The 24577-nt window shown below is 51.6% G+C and overlaps 1 protein-coding gene across 6 annotated transcripts in view; it reads right to left on the reverse strand.

The window, feature by feature from the left end:
* Positions 1-315: 315 nt before the first annotated feature.
* Tns1 (tensin 1) overlaps positions 316-24577 on the reverse strand; it is a 224726-nt gene continuing 200464 nt past the window's right edge. For all 6 annotated transcript variants that reach the window (XM_036172760.1, XM_036172759.1, XM_036172757.1 and 3 more), the window contains 11 exons: positions 19683-19881; positions 16296-17365; positions 13156-13242; positions 12224-12355; positions 11145-11237; positions 10136-10213; positions 8479-8550; positions 8075-8243; positions 7175-7243; positions 6792-6824; positions 316-4944 (listed from right to left, as the gene is read on the reverse strand). In XM_036172760.1, coding sequence (XP_036028653.1) covers positions 4800-4944; positions 6792-6824; positions 7175-7243; positions 8075-8243; positions 8479-8550; positions 10136-10213; positions 11145-11237; positions 12224-12355; positions 13156-13242; positions 16296-17365; positions 19683-19881 — 2147 coding nt within the window. In that variant the 3' untranslated portion in view covers positions 316-4799. The remainder of the gene's footprint in view (positions 4945-6791; positions 6825-7174; positions 7244-8074; positions 8244-8478; positions 8551-10135; positions 10214-11144; positions 11238-12223; positions 12356-13155; positions 13243-16295; positions 17366-19682; positions 19882-24577) is intronic.

Raw genomic sequence — 24577 nt, forward strand, 5'->3', positions numbered from 1 at the left:
TGGAGAGGCCTCACACCTGGTAACCACAAGATGGGGACAAATGCCAGTGTCTACCATTTGAGCTCCTGGACCCAGCTCCGCCTGTACTCCACAGGCGCCCCGTCAATCCACCCCTTGTTTTATTTTTTGACCTTCTTTCTCAGCTGGGCGTCCTTATGAATAACAGTGACGATGAACAGGATGAACGGGGTGGGGACCACTGCTTGGGCTCCCCGAAGCATCACTGAAAATCCTCTTCTCTGGTGCTCAGGAAAGTCCCCTCTTGCCCAGTGAAGACCCAGGAGATGGTCAGACACGGCTGGATCACAGCCTGGGTTTGTGTTTAACATTACCATTTATAAAGCCATACAATGGATTGTAAGAGACAGGCAGCTGTACAGAGGGGGACAGCATATGTGTACATACATTCGTATCCAGAACACTTAGCATACAACAGGGTTTATACAAGGTGGCAGAAGCTATAGGCACAATGATACAAAATATAAAGTATATTTCCATCTATAAATACACAGCAGAGGGCTGGGGGGGGGGGTGGACTCTGGGCGTGGGTTTCCCAGCAGAGGGCCTGAGAGGCAGGTTTGGGATAACCAGGATATAAGGGACTTCTTACATTTGTTTTGAATGAAAGAAAAGAAGAAAGAATGTGAGGAGATGCCACATGCACACCCCAACACACTCACACACAAACGAGCCAGATGTGGGTCCACAGGGAGGGCTGGGTTGTGAACACTGATGAGAAGACACGTGGGTGTGTCGCATTTCGATGGCCTTGCTGTTGTGCGGGGCCCAGGCATGGGAACCAACTGAGACCCTCCAACTTGTCAGCCGTTTGAGGAGACAGGAGACAACAAGGAAGGGGCCTGCTGAGCCTTACCCCACATGGCTGTCCCCTCCACGACCAGTCCTAAAATACTACCAAACCAATCTGTGGTCCATCGGGCCTCACCTCCTGCTTCTTCTCACTGCTGGGTCACAATGAACTTGACATCCCTCCATCCACCACCTCCATCTCCCACCTCAAAATTCCCTAAAGAGAGCAAACCATGCACACACACCCACACTTACACACACACCCACGCACACACATCCTGTCACCACCGACCATGGAAACACCAGTCTCTAGATCTTCCGCCAAGGCCTAAGTGCAGGGGTGGCCCTAGCTTTGGGTCCCAGCTCTTCAAGGACCCAAGGCATGGAGGCAGGAGAGGGCTGGTTCCCTTGGATGGATCTCCCCAAGGTCTGAAGCTGGGAAAGGGGGATCAGAAATCTTAGGTAGGGTGGAGAAGGAAACCCAGAGCAGGATGGATGCTGTTCATTCTCATGTCCCTCCTGCAGTTCCCAGATGGCAGAGGGAGTCTGTTTCATCTCTATTCAAGCCTAGGACAAGGTCTTTCTCTCTCCTGAAAGCCCCTTTCTAGAGGGACATGTGACACACAGTCACAGTGACCTCCCTACACCCCCCCCACCCCCGATAGATCTCTCTAGGGACTCTCCAAAGCCAGCGTGTACCAGAAATTCTGGCAATCATGTCCAAAGCCATCTAAGCCACTGGGGATAGGCCAGAGGAGAGGACTCAAATGGCCTTTCCAAACCTAAGACGTGAATTCGTTCCTCAGATATAGCTGGACAAGGGTGTCAGGGGTCCCCAGTGGCAAAACAGTGACTTCAATATCCAATTGTTTATTGTTCCCAGGCTTCCCTTTGGGGCCACCTATCCATTGTATTCTAGCCCAGCTCTTCACTCTTATCCCCGGGAACTATGGGGGCTTTCCCTTCCCCCACACCTGGCTCACTAGTGTCCCTCTCTGCCATCTCACCCCCAGATGGGGGGGGGTGGTGGTGAGGCCCCAGGCCAACCTCAGCAATCTCCAGAGTTGCCAGAGGCAGTATGGACCCGGGCTGTGGCTGTAGCTGAGGGGTCTCATGGTGGATAGCAAGACAGGCTGCCAGGTTCTCTTGCCTTCCTGACCCCTCCTCCTTCACTCACATTTGAGAGCGGACAGCACTCTCCCTGCTGACATACAGGCTCAACAATATAGAACAGCAAAACAGATCACTCACAAAAAAAACCAAAAACAATGGGTAAAAAAGTGCCCTTGTTTAAAAGAAATCTTTGGCAAGACTAGGTTGCATACAGAGAGGTGGGAGTACATGTGGTCTGTGTGTGTGTGTGTGTGTGTGCGTGTGTGTGTGTGTGTTATGTGTGTTTGCTCGTGCGTGTGTGCGTGCATGAATGTGCAGAGGCCCACCTGTGAGAATCACAGTGCAGACAGGGGCAGACTACAGTGTGGTTCCCAGTGTACGAACTGAGGCCCCTTTCTCCAACATTCTTCCAGAAAAGCCAAACTCAGGTGTCCATTCCTTCTAGAGGCATGCTGGGAGGGAGGCACCCACTTCCCAGCATCCACCTCGGTCCTTCCCATGACTCACACACCGCTTGGGCCTGAGTGCAGCATGGGAAGGGGAAACCATATACAAAGGTTGACCCCAGACTCGGGTCTGGCCCAAGGCAGGGTGCAGAGGCTCTGGTGCTCCTCAACGGCTCAAGTGAACATCCCAGCCAGGAGAAGACTCCGCAGGCTGTGCAGCAGGATGAGGGTATTTACAAAGAAAGGGATGAGAAATTTCTTCTTGTAGCTCGCGAAGGGAGTGGGGCTCATTTGGGGAATGAGGAAAGGGGTGATCGAGACATCTGCCTTGAATATCTCAGAGGCAAGGACACTTTAGAAGGACCTTGACTGCTAAGCCCATTTATTCTTTGGGAAGCAGGGGCCCAAAGAGGTCTCTACCCATGATCTCCACCTAACCTAGACATTCTTCTTTCCAATTCCTCAAAACAACGTCCACACAGTCAAAAGCTCCCGGGAGGAGGAAAAAAAAATCCAAGAGATGCACACACCACAGCCATACACACCTGCATCCCCAAACACACCCTGGCTCAGACCTGTGGTGATGGGAGCAGCTGTCCACACATCCAGGATGCTGGCAGCCGGGCTACTGCTTGCCAGAAAATAAGGGGCTAAAGAGCTGGAGCATGTCATCCCCCAAGTCCCAGATGTAGCCTAGGGAGGGCCAAGACCAGGGTCAAGGCCAAGGCCAGCTCTGGGCTGTTTGGAATATAAAGATCCCTTGCAGTTCAGACTTTACTTACACATCAGAAAAGAAATGGAGAGAGTTTGTGGCCAGGGGCAATAAAGCAATATGGGAAAACAATAAATATTTCTTGTCAATTTACCTATTCTTTTTTTAACCTTTTCTTATATTTTTATTAGCTTACAGATTCTATCAGTATGTCTCATGTATATATTATATATATTTATATATCAGTACAATGCCACCCCTAGGGACCCCCATGGGTTTAAATGGAGGTCTGAGTGGTGACAGGGGCCTTCCCAACCCCACAAATGGATACAGGACCTTTGGCCTAAATTCATACCTTCTGTCCTCTGTCCCACAGGCAGCAAGGTTCTGCTGGGGAAACTGAGGCAGAGGAGCACAGGGAAGCTTTGGCATTATAGGAGGACCATGTGGTGCTCCAGCAGCATCCCCAGAGGTGCTCTGATGTCAGTCACCCTGGGCAGCTCAGCTAGAAAGGTGTCTGCAACAGTCAGACCCCCAAACACAGAGGGAGAAAAAGAGGCTCCAGGCATCCCCGGGTACCCTGGACAGGACTTTGGGAAGCAGGCTCCTGGGACAAGCCAACATAAGGACCATATAGGACGGGGTAGGTCAGAAAGGCACAGCTCCCTTCCCCCAGCAGGCCTCAAGCATGCACAAAGCTAGAGCTGACACTCATGGCCCAGGAATTAGGCTGAGAGAAGAAAATAAGGCAGAGTCCTGGATGCTGTCTGTGCGCATGCCCAACTCACCGCAAGCCACAGAAAAGATGCCACCCTTCCTAACAGGTATCTTTCCTAAGACAGTGGGCATCGCCTCTTTCTCCAGCCCAGCTTCAGTCTCAAGGAGACAGAACAAAGCTGATGCTGCAGGCTGGCTATGCCCTCTGTACCAAGGGGACAGGCTGGAGGCCCCCAGGGCCACTAGAAGGCAGTTGTAGGAACAGAGAGAGAATTCTGCTACCCATAATGCTATGTTCCTACAGGAGATAGCTTGTCCCTGACCTGGTACCCTGCCACCCCATATCCCTAGGCTTCTTTGGTCAATGTGTATATGTGTATCACAAGGGACACAGACAAGCAGAGCTGTTTGTAGTTAGGGTGGAGAGAGGCAGGTATCGATGAGTGTGGGGGGGGCACATTTACATCCTGCAACAAGGGATCAGAGCAAGCACAGACCACGGGTGCCTCAGGTGAGCAAAATGTTAAGAAAGTGTCACCTCCTGATGTCATATGCTGGCCACTGGGTTTAGCAACCTTACCTCCAGAGAAGGAGTCTCAGCTCGGTTTCTTCTCTCAAGGCAGGAGGGATAGGAAGAACAAACTTTTTCATTGCTCCATGAAATCTGGTCCCCCAAAGAGGCCTGTGTGTTCCCTAGGGGAGCTCACTTCTCTCAGAGCGGGAGGGGAGCCAGGACCCCCAGCTAGCTGGAGAGGCCTTGGGAGGTGTGGCTTCCATCAGTACAGGGAATTCCGAGTTCCTCTCTTCCGCCCTTTCTTTCTCTCCCTCCCCCTCCCCTCCCCCACAATTCACTTCCTCTGCCAGCATTCCACTTTCTCCTCTCCTTCTCCAGAGTCAACCCAAAGTCCTCTTCCCCGATTCAAGGTGGTCAGGATTCACAGATCCCCTCCCCCATGCGCCCCCTCCCCAGTGCCCTGGCTTTGGGCAAGGACGCCAGGATTTCATCTCTTCTGGCCAGCACTCAGCATGACCTTGGAGACAAAGTTGACAATGGCAGAAGCAGGCTGGTTGGGGTCAAGCTCCGCAAAGAGGTGGCAAGCGTTGTCCGTGGTACTGCCTGGCTTCCGGGCCACGAAGCCGAAGAGCCTAGAGAGGGTGCAGAGAGGGTGCCATGGTAAGGAGCCCAGGCTCCGGAGGGCAACCCAGGCGGGCAAGCATGCCTCGGGCCAGCCTGGCTTCCCCAGCCCCCACACCTCTTCAAGCATCTAGAACTGGGGCTAGCTCTTAAAGCCAAGTCCTGGGGACAGTGCTTTGCTTTGTTTCGGGGCAGGTGACATTTCCCTGGGGTGGGGGGGGGGGGGGGTGGGGGTGATGAGCTGGGTATGAGGGACAAGACTGGTTAGAAAGGGAGCAAGGAGACCAGACATGAGGAAGAGCATGAGCCAAGTTTCTCTGGGTTCTTTCTTAGCCCCACCCCAATCTGAAGGTTCCTACAGGATATGCCTCCTAGGTGGTCAGAGAGACATAAGCAGGTGCCCATCTCCCCTACTTTACCTCTCTCCTTCCCCCCCCCCGTCTGTTTTCTGTCTCTCTCTCTCTCTCTCTCTCTCTCTCTCTCTCTCTCTCTCTCTCTCTCTCACACACACACACACACACACACACACACACACACACACACACACAGACACACACACCACTCCAAGCTCTGGAAGCTGGGAAGCCCTGAAAATAGAGGAGAGGTAAGGAACCCCACACCTGTCCCCTGCCCCCTCCAACAACAATGGGAGTGACCCAGCATTCTCTCTGCAAAACAGAGTTAAAAATATGTGAGCAGAGAACAGAATGTGAGCTCAGGGCCCCTCCCAGCCGGCATGTTGCTAATTAGAGTGAGATGGGGAAATCAGGACAGCTGGAAATGCCAATGGAAACCCCTCAGCCGGGTATGCATGGCACCAACAGCTAAAATTAGCCAGGCTGGCTTCTTCCTGCCTGTGTGTGTCTGTGCATGCATACACACAAACACACTCTATTCACACCTACACACATAGACACCCAGTAAACACACATCTACATGACACACACATTCACATGAGGAAACACACACACACACACACACACACACACACACACACACACACAGCCCTGTGTTTCAAACAGTTTTACTCTCTCCCCTATAGGACCTGAAGGCCTGCAATAGCGAACAGGGGATGAGCCAGGGCACACCCCTTTCCAGATTGTGACTGTGGCAATGGTATGTGTGACCCAGGCAGGGTAAAGGGCACCTCTGAGTGCCCAGAAAAGAAGCACACAGGCCTATCTACCTGTGTCTGCTAAGACAGAGACCCAGCCAATCGTGCCTGCTCTGAACACTGCCATCTGACCCAGTGGCAAACTCTGGCCTGTCTGACTGTCTGTCAGTAACATGGAGAGATTCAGTGACATAGGGAGGCACAAGAACAAGAACGTGAGGCCCTTTTGACCCTATGAAGGTTACAGAAGGCTGAGGCATCCTCCCTCCTACACAGCCCCTCTGGAGTTCCCTAGCTAGATTCCTAACTAGTCCTCTCCATTCCCAAGCAAGGTGCTCTCTCTTTGGTCCACTCCAGGCACCTCCAATTCTTCATTTCCTTCAACTACTGTCAGCAACTGGCAGACCCACCCTGTCCTGGGGAGCCTGCAGTGTGAGAGTCATACAACCCCTTCCTCTGAAGTAGTCTCTCCGATCCCTAAAACCCATTCCTATCTACCCAAAATGCACCTGTCACTTAAGACCATTTCTAAGTAATCGTTCTTTCCATAAATCCTTCCTTCCAACTCCATGCCTAGACATATGTCACTGTTAGCATCAAGATGTAGGCCTCTTTCTCCTAACCTCAGAGACTTTGGCATGAAGGCCCACATCAGACCCCTGGCCTAGAGACTGTTCCCTGTCCCTGATTTCTCCCACAGAGCGCAAAGGTCAACCAGCTGGGTGTAGGGGAAGCCACACTTACTTAGCAGGGGCGCCGCCCTCTGTCTTCATCCACCTGTGGAAAAAATGCCCACGGTAAGGTAACATGTCTCTCTCAGGAGCCAGGAGAGGGCAAAGGAGCCCCCACTCCAGGAGAAACATCCCCAAGATCACACAGCGGAAAATCCACATGGAGAGGACACTGTGGTCCACCTCCGGAGTAGAGAGGAGACACAGCAGAGCGTGCAGGGTGAACAGTGAAGTCATGGAAAGTCAGCAGGTCTGGGGAAGAGCCTCAGCAGGCTGCCAACATAATCGCTCTCACGGCTCAGGACACAACAAAGCCGTGGCTGAGGCAAGAGTACACAGGCACACAACACACGCATACTTCAGGGGACAGCGCGAAGGTGCCTCAAAGACACTTACTTTCTTTCTTGTGGATCCAGGTCACAGAAGGTGACGGTATTGAGGGGGTAGTGTCGTCTAAAGAAGAGCCTGTGGCAAAGATATCAGAGGTCGGAGTGAGTGCAGGAGTAACTGCTTGTCCACATCTGTCACCACCTGCAGGGCAGGCCACCTTCCCATCACTGTGCCTATCTATCAAGGGTTCATACAGCCTCTCCTTATGGATAAGATGGCCAGGACTTAAGATCCTCACACCAGGACTTAAGCCTCACACAAGGACAGACAGATGTGCCCTAGAAACATGCCCCACAGGCCCCACATGCTGGGGCTGGGAAGGGAACTGGTATTGAGAAATGATACATGGGGAGCTCTGGAAGAGGAAGGAAATGAGCTGAGAACATAGAGATCACAGTGTGGAAGCCTCTACTCTTAAAATCAAGGGCTTTTCTTCAGCTGTATTCTACATGCTCAAAGCAGGCCCCTTCTTTAGGAGTGTGGAGAGGTAAGTGGATAGATGTTGGATAGAGAGATGCATATATGTATGCACACATGGATGGATGCAAGAGTGCATAAGTCGGTGGATGGGTAAATGGGTTGATGAGTGGGTAGGTGGATGGATGGATAGCTGGATGGTTAGTTGGGTAGGTGGGTAGGTGAATGGATAAGCAGGTGGGTAGGTGGAGGATGGATGGATGGATGGGTGGTGGGTGGGTGGATGGATGGATGGATGGATGGATGGGTAGATGTATGTATGTATGTATGTATGTATGTATATGTATGTATGGGTAGATGGATGGGTGGGTGGATGGATACAAGATGGATACATAGGTACATAGGCAAGCAATGGGTACAGGGATGGTCAGAGTATGAAAAAGTGGATAAATGGGAGGGCTGGAGGAAGAAGCAGGCAGACAGGCTTACTTTCTCTGATTGTCGGTCAGTGTGATTCCTTGGGCAGAGACCTTGAAGTGAACAATGGTGGCAGCCGGTGTGGGGTCAGCAGCCAAAGTCTCAGATGTGGCTTTGGAAATGGCCTGTGGCCCGGTGAGTGACTCCATATCCACAGAATTGACGAAGAGCACATTGCAAGCTGGAAGACACGGAGCCAAAGAGGAGTCACGGGGGCTAGAATAGGTAGCAAACAATCCCTCAGCTCCACTGTACAGAGGCAAGTGCAGACAAATTTCAGGCACGCCTTGAGGCAAGCCCACTGCACACAGAAATGGAATCCGGGAGAAAATTCCAACCTGCACCTGCAGGAGGGAATGGGGCAGGAGGTAGGAAAGACTGGCCTGGGCATCGGTCCCACCTCAGGTGACACTTACCTGCTCCTTGCTTCAGCAGGTCGGTGGTTGAGTTGGCAGGGCCTGAGCTATCTTTTGATTCATCTGTGGGGTCTGAAACAAAAATTCAATTAGTAATTAAAACCCTACAGTAATTAAAAACGCGTCTGGCTGGGCCTGAGGCAAGCACATGCTTCCTGTAATGGATCCTCTTTTCATAGTGGGTCTTGGCAGTCAGCACTGCATCTGTAAGATGAGACCAAGGCTCCGGCACACTGCTGGGAAGTGCTACAGTCCAGCACAGCTGGGTTCGAATCCCCACTGCAGTCCCTGCTAGGTGTCTATGAACCGATGACAGTGATGACCATGGCGGTACCCATGTCCCTGGGTCTCTGAAACCCAGCACGCGACCAACAGCAAGGCTTTAGGGAACAATGGGGACCTCTGACATTTGCACCAGCGTGTCTTTGTACAAACCAATGAGCAACTGAATTCACTGCAGCTCAACACAGCACCAACGATCACACTGAGATGAGCTAGAATCAAGTGACAGGTGTACAGAGCAGCTCGATTTCACCAGTCACTTTCTATGCCACACAGAGCACACACTTTATTCCCACGACACTTTGACAAGAAACTTCAAAAATATGTCAGAAATAGGAATGTGGTTTGTGCCTGTAATCCCAGCCCCTCAGAAGCTGAAGCAGGAGAATGGCAAGTTCAAGTACAGCCTGGTCTACATAGGAAAAAGAAAGAAAAAAAAAAACCCTAACTTTTAAAAAAAGTATCAGAAGAAAGAAGAAAAGGAGGAAAAGTAGGAAGGAAAAGAATTGAGTGGTGTTTGTATTGTTTGTCTTGGTGCTTCTAAACTTTGGTATATGGGTATGTTAGAACACAGATAGCAGCCAGGCCTAGGCCACAGGTGGGTTGCATTGCTCTGTTGGCAACAAAGCTTTGCACTTTGGATCTCACACATGCAGGGGGGTGCTCTGCCACAGGGCTACACCTCCATTCCTCTTTTTCCCTTTTTATTCTGACATCTCTGGGTTGCCCAATGTGACCTAAACTCACTCTGCAGCCAGAGCAGGTCTTGAACCTGTGATCCTGTGAACCTGTGAACCTGGCTCAGCCTCCTGCATGCAGCCTGGCTCTGACCCAGAGTTTCTGACAAATTTGAAAATACCTGCATTTTAGCAAGTTCCCAGGATGGCTGCAGCAGCTCCAAGCACGGTGCTCTGAGAGGCACCAGTTTATATGGTTTAAATATCAAAGGATTTTGTAAATTCCATACAGATATAATTGAATTAGTGTCTAAATTGTGTGGTTACTAATGTTATTGAAGTTGCATTGGAATCTTTAGGCTAATAATGTCGGTCAATGGTTATTAATAATTCAGAGTGTCAAACTGAATGAACAGAAATGGTCTATTGACACTAGAAGCTCTCTCGTGTACCAGGATATAATCCTCGTGTGACTGAGAATCAGGCCTGTTCCGAGAATTCGGTATGAAATTTTTTAAAGCACCAGAATATTTTCAAGAACAATCTGGCAATTAATGGGTGTGCTTGGAGTTAAGCTTTTTAAATAAACAATTCCCTTTAAAAAAATAAAATAAAAATAGAAGATGGGGGAGGGGTTCCCTGTATTGCCTCCACCCTGGCTCCATTCTGGGCAGACAGCATCAGGGAGTCTCTCCTACCTCGGCTTGGGATGACCAGTTTGCAGGGCAGGGCCAGTGGGATGACGGAGTGCTGATAGACCAGGGCGGACAGGGAACCTGTGGGAAGAAACCACACACCAGGCAGAGTGACTAGGGAGACTGGAAAAGGGTCTCAAGGAACCCCACCCCATCCAACTCCACACCTGTCCATGAATCTGTCGCACGTCTTCTTTTATTTTGGCAGTGTTAGGGTTCAAACCTGGGGCCCGAGCCACATCCAGCTTCTAGCTTCTTCATTGCCCCCACCAACAGAACTGAAACCTGCCCCCACTTACACTAGGAATTTCAAGGGGACCGAACTACTTTCCTTGACAGCGATATCCCCTAAATCCTTCCAGTTACAGAACCCCCATCACATCTGTCCCCTAAATCCTTCCAATTACAGAACCCCCATCACAGCAATGTCCCCTAAATCCTTCCAGTTACAGAACCCCCATCACATCTGTCCCCTAAATCCTTCCAATTACAGAACCCCCATCACAGCGATGTCCCCTAAATCCTTCCAGTTACAGAACCCCCATCAGAAGAATGCAGTAGGAGAACTGTGACATAAAACCCCAGCTCTGGGGCTTATCTCGAGAACCTACGCAGCACTTATGCATTCTTGATGTGCAAAATGGGGAGTGACAGCTACCGTGCAGGACTGCTGTGACACCAGAATAACATGACACCTAGATAGTGACTTTCCCATAACAAGTGCCCAATAAGGACAGCCGTTCTTACTGCTGTTGTTTGAATGTACCGACTCAACGGGAGCAAGACAAAGACAGAAGAAAGGGACCTGGCAGTGTGGAGGAGGAGCCACAGTACACAGTGTGTCACTAGGAGGTGTGTCCGGGCCTCAGTAAAACTTTATAAACACAGCAGCTTTTCCTTCCTCCTGCCCAAGCCATGCCCAGGAGGTCTGGCAGAAGTAAGACAGAAACAACTGGGGTCAGATCCCCTGAGGACCAAGAAAGAAATTGCAATGACAAGCCAGGATGCTCACCAAAGTTTGGCTCATTGGGACAGCCCTTGAGCTTGACCCCTCTGGGGCCTGTCTCTATTAGGAAGTGCCTCACCAGCTCATGGGTCATGTCTCCTGGAACAGAGAAGAGGAAACAGTATTGGTCACTCATTGTCATAACACCCTCCCACCACCTCCCAACACTGTCTCCTAACTTCTGCAATGTATAGGATGAGATGGGAGAGAAAAGGTTACTGAGGCAAAGTGGTTAGAGCCCTGTGGAATGAGGATCACCATTCACTCCTCTGTTGTGGAATATTACTTTAGCTATGTAAAAATGTGTTACATCTGTCTATGCTGCATTTGTTTAACTATGTAAAGATGTGTTACATCTGTCTATGCTGCATTTGTTTAACTATGTAAAGATGTGTTACATCTGTCTATGCTGCATTTGTTTAACTATGTAAAGATGTGTTACATTTGTTTATGCTGCATTTGTTAATTATGTAAAGACATGTTGCAGTTTTACCTAGGTGCCTAAGGCACCTAGTTGGTCTAATAAAAAGCTGAATGGCCAATAGCTAGGCCGTAGGGGGATAGGCAGGGCTCGCACGCAGAGAGAATAAATAGGAGGAGGAATCTAGGCTTGAGAGGAGAGAGAAGAGGAAAATAAAGAAGAGAGAACTATGGAGAAAGAGAAAGAGATGCCCGGGGCCAGTCAGCCAGGCAGCCACCAGCCAGCCAGCCATGGAGTAAGACATATAGAAGAAAACAAAGCTAAAAAGCCCCAAGGCAAAACAGATGGAGAGAAACAGGTTAAATTGTTATAAGAGCTAATGGGACAGGCATAAGATAAGGCTGAGCATTCATAACTAATATTAAGTCTCTGTGTCTTTATTTAGGAGCTGGTTGTTGGCCCCAAAGAAAGCCTGCTACACTCCTCTTCCATCCCTCCAGGAAACACCCCACACACACCAAGTTCCAACAGTCTGCTGTCCCAAAACCACCCCTCACTCTTCTCCAGCTTCTCAGGGACCATCCCTGATGAGTTAGGACCCTGTTCAGTACCCAAAGGTCTGAAGAAAGCAAGAAGCCCCAGCCTGGCAAGGAGAAGACACTACCTTTCTTGCCCTGCTGAGTGATGGTTGGAGGAGGCGAGGACACCTTCATGGCCAGCCCATAGGCCCCTCGGAAGGAGTGGCTGTCACGGATGATGAAGGCCCCTGGCTCCTGATCCTTCAGAAGTGCAATGGCTGAAAAGAGAGGAGACAGAGGAGAAGAGTCATCAGGAAACCAGTGGCACCAGCTTGGCTTGAGTCCCAAGGGCCTGGAGGACTCTTTCTTCTCTCTCCAGATGACATTCGTCAATGTCAGGATGTAAGTAAGCACTCCAGAAGGCCCTCCTAGACCAAGCAAGGCAAATGTCTTCTGCAGGTGACCAGAGAGAGACAATGTTTGGGGCCATGCCATCTGCAGCCACTACTCAGCACAGCCCCATGACAGGAAGCAGGCAGTGGGTGGCCAACAAGTGTGACTGGTCTGTAACTTCATTTAGGAAAAAAAGAGTGGACCTGTAGGCCCTACTTGCTGACCCTCATTCCATAACCACGGACTTTCCTTGAGACCCTGAGGTGGGTCTCACTTTTAGGCCTACATTCCAAACTTGGTTTTTTGTTTTGTTTTGCTGTATTCTTCTTCTTCTTCTTCTTCTTCTTCTTCTTCTTCTTCTTCTTCTTCTTCTTCTTCATCATCATCATCATCAGCAGCAGCAGCATCTTCCATATCATAGTTTTAAATGCCCCTGACTGGCCTTCTACTTTGCTTGGGAAAGCCAAGGCTTTGCTAAACCAATCCAAGGCTCTGCTTCTGACAGCCCCACCCCCCTTTACATGGGAAATGCTTTGTCCTGTCTGCTCTCTGACCCCAGCCTCCCCTCTGTGACTACCCCCTACTGCGTGCAAGAATGAGTTCTTGCCCAAGGCAGACATGCTGAGTGGGAGTCCATGGTGTCTTCCGATGGACCACTGAACCAACAGGGCTGTCCCCTACTCACCCTGCTCTCTGGAGATCTCAGGCTTGTACCAATACTTGGAAGTGTCCTGGACAAACTTCACTTTAGCCCGTGTCTCGGGACTGTTGTCTAAAGGAGGAAATGAAGAGAAGGTGTTAGCGTTGAACTTCATGCTCCCCAAAAGGTGCCAACACCCTAACACCCCACACCTACAAATGTGGCCTTATTGAAAGGAGGGTCCTTGTGGATGTAATCAAATTTAGACAAAGACATGCCAGACTGGGGTGAGACCTAATCCAATATGATGAGTGACTTTCAAAATAGGGATGAGAGAGCAGACACAGGGGACTGTAGCAGGTGCATATGGAAACATCTGTAAGTCAAAAGACACAGAACTACATCAACAGAAGAGTCTCTGCCAACATCTGGATTCTGATCTCTGGCCTTTACTAAGACAGAATATACTTCTATTATTCTAAGAACTGTGTGTCAGTCCCAGGAAATAAACCAGAAAGCTAGATCCTCAAACATCAGAGAACGTGATGGGAGGTACCCAGTAGCCTCCTCCCCCAGCCTTCCTCCTGCCAGCCACCACCTGGCCGTTCTGTGGCTAAAGGACCTGGCAAGGTATCCACTGAGCAGGTGAAAACACTTCCCCACCCCATTCTCTGTGCCTAGCAGATTCTGAGCTAATTCTTCCTCACCTCCCTCCCACAAGTTGACACCTCCCTTCTCCTTGCACTCTGTCTCCCAAGCTCAGTCTAATATCCATAAGCAGGGGACAAGAAGACCTATGTCTCTCTCCTGTGGCCCATCCCGTCACTCCCCACACTGAAAATGGCATTCTACATCAGTATAGTCAAAGTCACTCCCATCCTCCAACATCTAGACCAGAAAATGGCCGTTACTCTAGTGGCCATCTACAGCCAGATGATGTCCCTATTCAGTCGCTCTGTAGACCAGAGCCTCTTTCTGAGAACACGACATTGTGGAGGGGGATTGGACAAGATTGCGTCCAACTGTGGTATTCCCCTGGAACTTGTCATGTTCCTGCCTCCTCCTCCCAGTGCAGGGAGGGACTACAGGTGAGTGTTACCATGCCTGGTTCCTTATTGTATCTTTATGCTCTGAGCCTCTAAGGTCTTCAACCTTGGTTCTTCATAAAACACCTACCAGACTATTTTGAATTGCAATCACTGAATCATGCAGTGGAGTGTTAGAACTTAGCTTTGCTTTCTACCGACATTCTTTCATCCTTCAATCCAAACCAGGAAAAAAAAAAAAAAAAAAAAAAAAAAAGCAAAGGGGCAGTGGCAGGGAGAAGGGGGGGGGGGTCCGCTTTCATGGTTCCCCAGTCAAAAGTGAGAGACTGGAGCAGGGACACAGTGTTGAAGATGCTACCAAGTTAGGAGAGAAAGACCCTGCTGCTGCAGCTGAGGGCCTTGGTTCTCATGGGCACCTGGACTCTGTCTCCAGCAGCCTGAGGGGATTCAGCTCCTTTCCCAGGCTAGGCAGCTAGAGAAGGCATCTGCTGCAGGCGCCTGGGCCCCCTCTGAAGCCCAGCCATGGCTGATCTAAGGAGCTGTTAGAAGCGGCTGCAGCCCTGTGTGCCTTCCTGTGTTGACTCCAAAGGCTATTTTAAGTAGGCAAGATGGTGGGAAACAGGAAATATCCTAACTGCTAGAAACTTCGCATCCTTCAAGGATTGGGGTTGGGAACCAGATGTCCCTAGTAGGCGGCAGGAAGCAGGGGAGTACAGGGTCACTCTAAGTGCCTCGGCTTGGAAGGACCTGGGAAGGACACAAGACACAGAGACTCTGGGTACCCCAGGGACACCCCAAGCTGTTTATAATTTTCTGTATCTGCCTTGGACACAAGTAGCCTCAGGACCTCTGCACACAGGATCAAGGTCTGGTTGAGAAGGTGCGAATCACCTGAAGCCTTGAACTTTATGTTTGGAGAATACACTGTCTCCATGGTCACAAAGACACCAACACTAGACTTTGGTGAAGAATTCATCCTGCAGGAAGCAGGTCTGTTCAAACTAGGCTCTACTAAAACATCTCACCCCTGCCAGGCAGTGGTGGTGCACACCTTTAATCCCAGGACTCGGGAGGCAGAGTCAGGCCTGTGAGTTTGAGCCCAGCCTGGTCTACAGAGCGAGATCCAGGACAGGCAGCAAAACTACACAGAGAAACCCTGTCTCAAAAAACAAACAAACAAACAAACAAAAAATCTCACCCTTAGCCTTTACCCTGCCAAACCTCCCCAGCGGGCCCACTATTAACTGATGTGGGGGGCTGACAAAAGACACAGAGGTCCAGGACAGCAGAGTCTCAAAGTTCAGTTAAGTCACAGTATCCTTCAAATAATGAATACATGCGGAAGACATTCCGATCCTGTGCATGTGCATGCCTGTGTGTGTGTGTGTGTGTGTGTGTGTGTGTGTAGGTAGGTGTGGGTGTGTGTGCGTGCACATGCCACAACATGCATGTGGAGGTCAGAGGACCTTGTCTGAGGCAGGGCCTCTGGTTCATTGTTGCATAGGCCAGGCTAGCCGGCCTGCAAGCTTTTGGGGAATCTCCTGCCTCCACCTCCCATCCCACTACCAGAGTATCATGGTTATAAGCATGCATGACAGTGTTCAGTTTTAAATGGGTTCTCGGGATCCAAACTCAGGTCCTCGTGTTTGGACAGCGAGGGCTTCACCCACTGTGCCACCTCCCCGGCCCCAAGAGCACTCCTCCAGGGGCAGGGTGGGCCTGGATTGAAAGTCGGCTCTGTCACTGAGTCACTGCATAATGCCAGCCAAGCAACAGAAACTCTGTGAGCCTGAGAGTCTTCCTATATAAAGCAAAGTTAATACCTGCTTCCCCAGGGGGGGCTGGAGGATTAAATGAGAGAGTACTTAGCTCAGGCTACCCCACAGCGTGTGCTCCACAGGAGGCGATGGCAGTGATGGCCAACTGAACAGAATACCGTTCATGCTTATTACTCCATCTTCCTATTCTTGCATACCTTCAGCAACCCCATCCCAGCCATACTTTAAAGACACAACTCCTGCCACAGGCAAGGAACTCGGACCTAGAAGTCAGTGACCCACCCAAGGTCATCTGCCCAGGGATGGCTAGAACAGATGTCCTAACTCTTGGGCAAGTAGAGATGTAAGAGAAGAGACATACCTGGCATCGAGTACTTAGAAAAGTCTGGAAGCGTGTGGGAGAAGGAGACTGTGCTGCTCCCACTGGGACTGGACATTCCATTGGCAATGGGAGAGGAGGACACTTTCCCATTGATGGTGGCATAGTTGGGGAGGCTGCCTGCCCGGTCTCCCATGGACATTCTCCGCTTCTCTGGCAAGGCTGGTGTGGGGCTCCCTTGCCGGAAGGCCGCTGAGTCTGGCGAGGGTGAGGTGGCAGGGCTGCTCAGGCCAGGGTAGTAGGCAGGGGAGACAGGGAATGAAGGTGTAGAAGGAGCCTGGTACCCAGAGGCACTGCTTTGCCGGGACAGCGTTGGCCGTCGGTCCTCGGGGGTAGAGTAGCCACCATAAGCCGCATGCCGGTCCAAGCTGGGGCTTCCAGGAACCACAGATCCAGATCCACCCAGGTGCCGGCCCAAGCTGGGGCTCCCAGGGCTAATGACTGCATTGCCATGGAGACTGGAGGCCAGATTCCCTTGGTGGGCCCCAGGGTGTCGTCCCAGGCTTGGGCTTCCTGGAGTTGCGGCCACACTGCTGTGGAGGCCTGGAACCTGGTGGCTTCCCACGGGGTGCCGGCCCAAGTTGGGACTTCCAGGTGTGGTGGCTGCACTGCTTGGGTGGCCAGAAACCACGTTACCATGGAAACCCGGGCCCGATGGACCCATCACCTGCCTGTGGCTCAGACTGGGGCTACCAGGGGCAGCCATGGCGGGGTTGATAGCCCGCCGGCCAAAGCCAGGACTAGGTGGAGTGTTGGTGCCCACTGTCCTGTGTCGTGCCTGAGGGCTCCCAGGCACCATGTGGACGGTGGCTGCACTGAACTGTGGCTGGGCTTGGCCTTCTGGAGAAGAGCTGAATGGCTGCAGAGAGTAGTCAGGGCTGCTGTAGCTGCTGCCACCAGCCGCAACCGGTGAGGAGCTCCGGTAACTCAATGCTGCAGGACTCGGCTGCCCCAGGCTGCCTGAGTGGATGCTGGAGTCCAGCATGGGCTGGATGGGTGTCCGGGGGCCCTGGTCACTGCTCCCCCCTGATGGGAAACTGCCCACGGAAGTGCTAGAGAGAAATGGCAAGTAGAAAGGTCAGTGGATGATATTTAATAAAGAGAGGACTTCTGCTGAGTGGCCAGCATCCTTCAACCACTAAGAGCATAAGAGTTCCACTCAGTGTAGGGCAAGTCAGGCTTTTATACATTACATAATGGAACCATCAGAAAAAGAAACCGAGGGTCAGAGAGTTTAAACAGTAAGCTCAGTACCACAGAGGTCTAAAAGGCCAGGCTTCAACTCAGCTGCATCCGACTCCAAAACGCACACTTTCTTTACCATGCCATGTGACTCCTTGACCCATCAGTCATAGCAAAGCAGTCACCAGGGAAGGCAGAAGTCTCCATGTAAGCCCTTAGCACCATAGAAACTTAGAGAGATGGTCAAGCCACCTGGCTCTATTCCTACTAGGGCGCAACTTGACTCAGTTTCCCTAGGTGTTTTATCCTCCTCTCAGAGTACTAAAACTGGGCTTTCACTCCTTGGTGATTCAAAAAAACAAAGAAACAGAACCACATACAGGAGTCACCACAAATCAGGAGATCTCAGCTCATTTGGAGGTCTGCCTTCAGCACCCCCAATCTGGTCACTAATGGCACAAACTGCCTGTGCTTGGTCTTGAGGTTCCCGTGATGTAATCACAGGCTATAGACCCAGAGCTCTGCCCATGTGTGATATGATAGCAAAGAACCAGGGACCAGGGACTGGGATAAGCAGTCAGTAGAGAGAGGAGGCAGGCAGCTGGTGCACAGCAGTAGCAGGGCAAGAAAGATCCTTACAGAGACCAGGGCCCCAGGTACAGGAGGCCGCGCTCTAAGAGGCAGGGGCAGGAAGAAGGCCAGGATGGACGGAGGGAATAAACTAGATTGTGATGAAGTGGAACCAAAGCAGCCCACATTGTGCTGAGCAGAGGTGAAGGGTGGTGATGAGTGTGAGGGTACTATGGTGGGTGGAGTTCTGGGGTTTCAGAAGTGAGTTTCCGGAACCCTGGAAAGAACCAATTGAGTGCAGAGGCAGTCTGAGCAAGAAGCCAGGGCAAATGAGAAAACTGGACCCCTGCCACCACGCCACCCTTGGAACGACACCTGTGAAAGGCTAGGGAGGAAAGGTGGGCTGGGTATGTGTAGGGAAGTGTGCCTAGCTGGAGGGTTCCGAATGAGGATCTGGGAAGAACATCTCTGCTCGTCTCTCGCCAGCCTGGGCAGGGCCAGTGTGGGTGTGAGCAGCAAACTGATCCTGGTGAAGGAGGAACGTTGGGAGTCTGGAACCATGGCAATCCCAGCACAGAGGGGAGTGGGTTCCAGAAGAGAAAGGGGGCACGGCCTCTCCTGCTGGGGAGAGATCCTGCTTATGCATGCTGGCTTTGTCCTCTGCCTGCCTGGCACTCTGTCTCCAGGCCTTGCCCAATCCCACCTCAACCTCTGTCCCTGTGTTGTTTTTCCATCCATAACATGGAGTCTCACTCTCAACACCCACCTCGCTGCTCCCTAGTGGACCCCAAGCATGAACTCCACTGAAGGGTTGACCCAGCCCTGGGATTCCCTCCCTGTCTGGCTCACCCAGATGGCCACGAGTAGTGTCTGTCCACCAAGATGCCCCTCCCTGGTGGGCTGCATACTCTGCATCGCCCCTGCGTCTACATCACACACCCTAGGTCTCTGTCCCTCTGACCTACATCTTCACCCCAAGGTATCCTGTCATCCTTCTGGGTTCCTGCTATAACATCATCCTTCAATGTCCTCTCCAACCTCCTGGCTAGAAGAAGTCACCACCCCTGCTTTGTGCCCCAAACGCTCTATTTCTGGTCCAGTGCAGGGCACAAGTGGTTCTTGTCTATCCAGATCACTCGGGTCTGAGGAACGGAGAAAGAAAGATGTGACCTCCCGACACAGACACTCATAGGTTGATGCCTGTTTCTGCTACTGCTCAGCTACTACTGCCCATTTGAGCCTTGTTTGCCTTTTCTGAGAAGTGGGAACGGCAAAGCTTAGCTCTTAGTGCAGCGGAAAGTGGATGTAAGCTGGAAGCTTTGAGGAAATGGGCTTGCCCGAGCTTCCTGTACACTAGGTTACCACTGGGAGGTTAACCACAGGAAGGACTGCTCACTGGTCCCTTTCGCTCAGGTGGAATGGAGCACAGTCTGAGAGTCTTGCTCATCACCCCAGCTCCCTTAAGTTGGATGCCCAGAAACTCGCTCTCCCTAGGTCTTGAGAAAGTGTCTTCAAAGTGTAGCAGTCCTGGAAGGGATTTGGCCCATCTGTAGTCTACACAGATCCTCTGAGGCCTCAGTCTCAGGCCCAGATTCTCATTGCCCATTCCCAGCTTACCTGTCAGCGCTGAGAATGGGACTGCTCGTAGAAAGGGGGCTGGGGGAGACAAAGGAGCCACCCGGGGTCCCGTTCCTCAGGGGTGTCTCGTGTCCATAGGCATGGGCAGCTGGGGCACTGAGGCTCTTGGGCTCGACATCCTGAGTGCGAGGCCCTGACACTGCTGTCCTCGCCACAGACTCCACATAGCTCCGGGGCTCTGGAAGAAGTAAAGGGGTGAAGAATGAACACAGGTGTGGTAGGAATTCACCCACCCTGCCAGGGAATAGAGCACCCCCAGAGTCCAGCCTGGGAAAGGGGCAGCATGAAAACCCTCCACAAGACCCCAGGCGTGCTTTACTGAGGCTCCTGTTTCCCCGGTCTGAGGCAAGCGATAAGGAGCCCTGGCTTTTAGGAGCCTTTGCTTCTGCAAGCTCTGCCTCTGCAAAGGGCCACCAGCATCTTCCCCTAAAGACTTAGATCCCTGTCCCTAGCTGGTACTCCCTTTGTAGCCGTATTTCTGCCCAGCCCTACCAGGGTCCCCAGATGCCCGGGCCCCTAGAGCAATTCCCAAAGCTATCACGTGACACTGCCCATATCTCGGGATAGCACCCAGCTTGCTTGTCAAGCATACCCAGTGCCAGCCACTGCAGACTGGCCAGCCCCTTCCTGGCAAGACACCCCACCTACTTCTGCATAACACACTCAGCATTCCTTAGAAGATGGATGCAAAGAACCCTGTGCCTGGGTGGAGCCAGACATTCTGTGCCCGCTACAGTACAACCGGCATGCCAGGCCCTGTACAGAGAGGTTTCATACACAATATCCCCCAACCTAGTGTTCAGAGTAACATTAGCAACAGAAAGGCCTTTTGACAGATGAGAAGACTGAGGCCTGAAGAGTAAAATGACAGGGCATGTTGGACCTCAGAGGCCAGCCCTATACTAACTAGAACAAGGACACAATCATATGGAGGGGGTGTGTGTCATTGACAACACCCAGGATCCTGTCTCCATCTTTGTTGCTGTCCAGAGGGACAAGATCTGAGCATAGATCCCTAGCTGCCATATCAGAAAATTCACCAAAGCCAACCTGGGAAATGATGCCCGCCCTGGACAACCAGGCCCTGCAGGCCTTGAGGGCTAGGACTATGGTGTCCTGAGTAGGAAAAGAGCCCCTCCCCAGATTCATCAGGACAAGCAAGCAGCTAAAGAAATTAAATTGAAAGCTTGCTTCCTCAACTGGAGGAAAACCTGGCTCGGGAAGGAGGGAGTTACCTGGGATGTCCAGAGACCATACTCCACAGGAGGCCCCCCAAATCCACACGACTGGTCTATGGGACAAGCAGCTCGGACATGCCGGCCTGGGCTCAGCTTGTGGAGAGAGCTAGCAAAGCCTCCCTCAAGCTGCTCGGGCCACACTCAATTCACAGGATTCCCAGGCCAGCCTGACAGAAGGTTTGGACTCTGGCCTCCTCGGGGCCGCAGCACCGTGGAGGTGGAGATGCCGTGAGGTCCTATGACACAGGGCTGGTCAAATTCTCTGTACATGACTTAGATGGGATGGTCAGATGGGCTTTGTCGCAATGGCTCAACCCAGCCGCCGTGGTGACAGTGGCTGTAAGCAGGAGCCAAATACACAGGCCCAGCTGTTTGCAACAGAACTTTCTTTAGGAAAACTGACAGTAGGTGGATCCATCAGCAGCCAGTGTGTGCTGACTCTGATCTAACCTGCCCCCTCAGCCCAGAGAAGGGGAGCAATTGGCCCAGAACGCAAAGCCAGCCAATGGCTGTGGACAGCACCACATCTCCAACCTCACAATACAGGTTCTGGCTGGCCTAAGGGGACCCACAGTCTCTTGGGGACACCAACAAATGAGCTGGAGGAATGCCAGGTCCACCTGGTCACCCGTAGTGGCAAAAGCAGCCAAGAGTCGTGTGAGGTTAGTAAGATTTGGAGAGTTTAACTACCCAGCCAGTATCATGGTGTCATGGGTACCCAGGCAGACTCTTCCAGCCAACCGTTACTCACACATGGACCATAAGACCATGCAAAGTTGGGAAGTCAGTGACCTGTCCCTCGCCACCCCTGCCACTGCCTCTGAACATTCCTCAGGCCCTTCTAGGTGCTCAGCACAGCTCCACATGTTTCCCTCTCTCACCCAGAGAGCCCTGCTACCCACAGGCTTCACCTGCCTGACAAAGGTTCCTGGCACTAGCCACAGCGCCTGGCACAGAGGATTGTGTGTCTGTCTCACAAATTCAGAGTCAAGTGACCCCCCCTTCCAGCCCCATCCACATGTCACTTCTTGTGTAAGAAGTCAGACCCATCACATGCTGTCTTCACTCTTACTTACCCCCAAGGCCCCTTGCCCTGTGACTCCAGATGGCCTTGGCCTTTGGCTGGAGTGATTGGGTCTTTACTGGCAGAGGAGGGAGAAAGGGAAGAAGGGAGGGAGGGAGAGAAGGAGGGATGGAGGGACAAGATGGGGTTATAGCCCATCCTCTATTTATCCCCAACTGTACTCCCACCTTCTGAGTGGGTAGGGACAGCTCCCACCCCTGCTAGGGAGCCCACAGGGCTTCACACCCTCACTTGTTTGCCCAGGTTTTCAAGCAATCGCTTCAGCTGCCCACTGGAATGAACCATGCACTTCTGCTGAGACCTCAACAGACACATTAGGTAAGCTCTATGCTAAATTGTCCTTTTAAAAAGTCCATATTCTGCCAACAGAAAGCTCAGAGGAAAGCCCACAGCCGGAACAGAGTCACACCCAATCTACCTAGGGGGTGACTCTCTGTCCCAGCCCAGTGCCCGCTCCACTTCCCTGTGTTAACTTGGAATGAAAACAACTCACCTGCCTAGGATGGAGGCATGTGAGAATGGACACGGCCTTTTAGTTCTTGGCAATTCTGGTTGGGTCCACATTGGCCTTTGACCTCAATCTCCCTCTACCCTTGCACACTCCCTTCCTGGGGTGGGGGTGGGTGGCCACAACTCCTCCTCCTCTTCTGGTCTCCTAGGGAGCAGCCGACCCACAGGCCACCAAGCTGGGGAGGGCAGGAAGAGTGGAGCCAAGGAGGGTGCTGCATGGAGAACATTCCAGGAGCCCAAACCATTCCAAGTGGCTGCTGGCCACCGAGAGCCACAGAACACAGAAGAGACTCTGCAGCCGGGGACTACCAGCTCTTCACCCACATTCTCAAGTATACTGCCTCACTGGAAAGAAAACACTCTACTCTGGCTGAAGGAAAGAGGCCAGCATTGCCCACCCTAAGAAGATGAAGACATGGGGTGGGGGGAAGGCTTCTGTGGTATAGTACCTGCCTAATATGTGCAAAGTCCTGGGTTCAATACAGCCCACAATACATACATGCATACATACATACATACAATACTAAAGATGTGGGTGGTAGAGAAAAAAAAAGTAAGGAAAGCCCTTGAGCCCCAGATCTAGAGCTAGCACTAGGATTGGGCCACATGTGAGCCCCTCCAAGGCCCCAAGCACCCTCCATATGTCCATTCAGCTCTGCATCATGGTAAGATCTCGGCTCTCCCCAGGTAACTCACCCATCCTTAGATGTTCAGTCCCTAACACAGGGCCTGGTGCATGGCAGGTGCTGGACAACTCTGTACCAAGTCACCTGTTTTGATGCCCCCAAAACACCACCACCAAGAATCCCAGAGACATCAGAGTAAATAAATCTAAAAACTAAAATAATGAACTAAAACCACAAAGAAATCAGTGAAGCTTCTGGGAAGCCCGGAGGCAAACAGAACCTAGCACGGAAAGCCGTCCTAAAGTCCACTGTGGCAAGCTCACTCTCTCCGCCCCCACCCCAAGAAAAGAACTCTGTTCAGATGTTCAGGTGCCCCTTGTACTGTGTGTGCTCACCAGAAGGGACATGCTGAAATGACAAATTCTCAACTCTGAGCCTGTTAAGTCAACCCCACCCTCTCCTTATTGATAAAATAGACTCCATACCACCTTCCACTCAGCTCTTAAGATTAGTAAAAACATAATGCGGCAGTGGCCCCCACATGGCCTGGCTCTTGTCTGTTACTCCAGACCACATGCACAGACACACGTGTACCGGCTCTGTGAGCATGACTTACTGGTTTTTAAGTTTCTAGGGGGAAATACACAAGCTGGGAACTGGGGAGACAGCTTGGGGAGTGATGTGCTTGCTGCTCAAGGGTGAGGGCCTGAGTTTGGATCCCCACAAAAAATCTGGGAGTAGTGGCACGTGTCTGTAACGCCAGCACTGAGGGAGAAGGGAGATATAGAGAGGAGGATCCCTGAAGCTTAACCAGCCAGTGTAACCAAAATGACAAGCTCCATGTTCAGCAAGAGACCTTGTCCCCCAAAATAAGGTAGAGAGCAATAAAGGAAAACACCCCACATTAACCACTGACCTACACACACACACACACACACACACACACACACAGACACACACACACACACACACACACACAGACACACACACACACAGACACACACACACACACACACACACACACACACAAGCTACAACGTCCAAGGCCAGAGCCCATGTACATCATCTCCCTCTCATCTCTATTTTCTTTTCTTTTTTCTTTTTTTCAGAGCTGAGGACCAAACCCAGGGCCTTGTGCTTGCTAGGCAAGCGCTCTACCACTGAGCTAAATCCCCAACCCCTCGTCTCTATTTTCTATCCAGGTTCCACTGGTTAATGTCACCTCACATGCACGTCCACCCCACACGCTACTTCTTTAGCCCAAGGTCTCCCAAAGCTGTGTCCCTTCCCTCCCACACGCTCCGTGCATAATTCTTACTCCTATTCAGGAAAATGTTCATGAGCTGAAGATACATATCTCACACAGTCTATTATCTCCCCAGAGAGGGCATGCTGCCTGCTGCATAACAGGCCCAC

Source organism: Onychomys torridus, chromosome 23 (assembly GCF_903995425.1).
Source record: "Onychomys torridus chromosome 23, mOncTor1.1, whole genome shotgun sequence".
Taxonomy (NCBI): domain Eukaryota; kingdom Metazoa; phylum Chordata; class Mammalia; order Rodentia; family Cricetidae; genus Onychomys; species Onychomys torridus.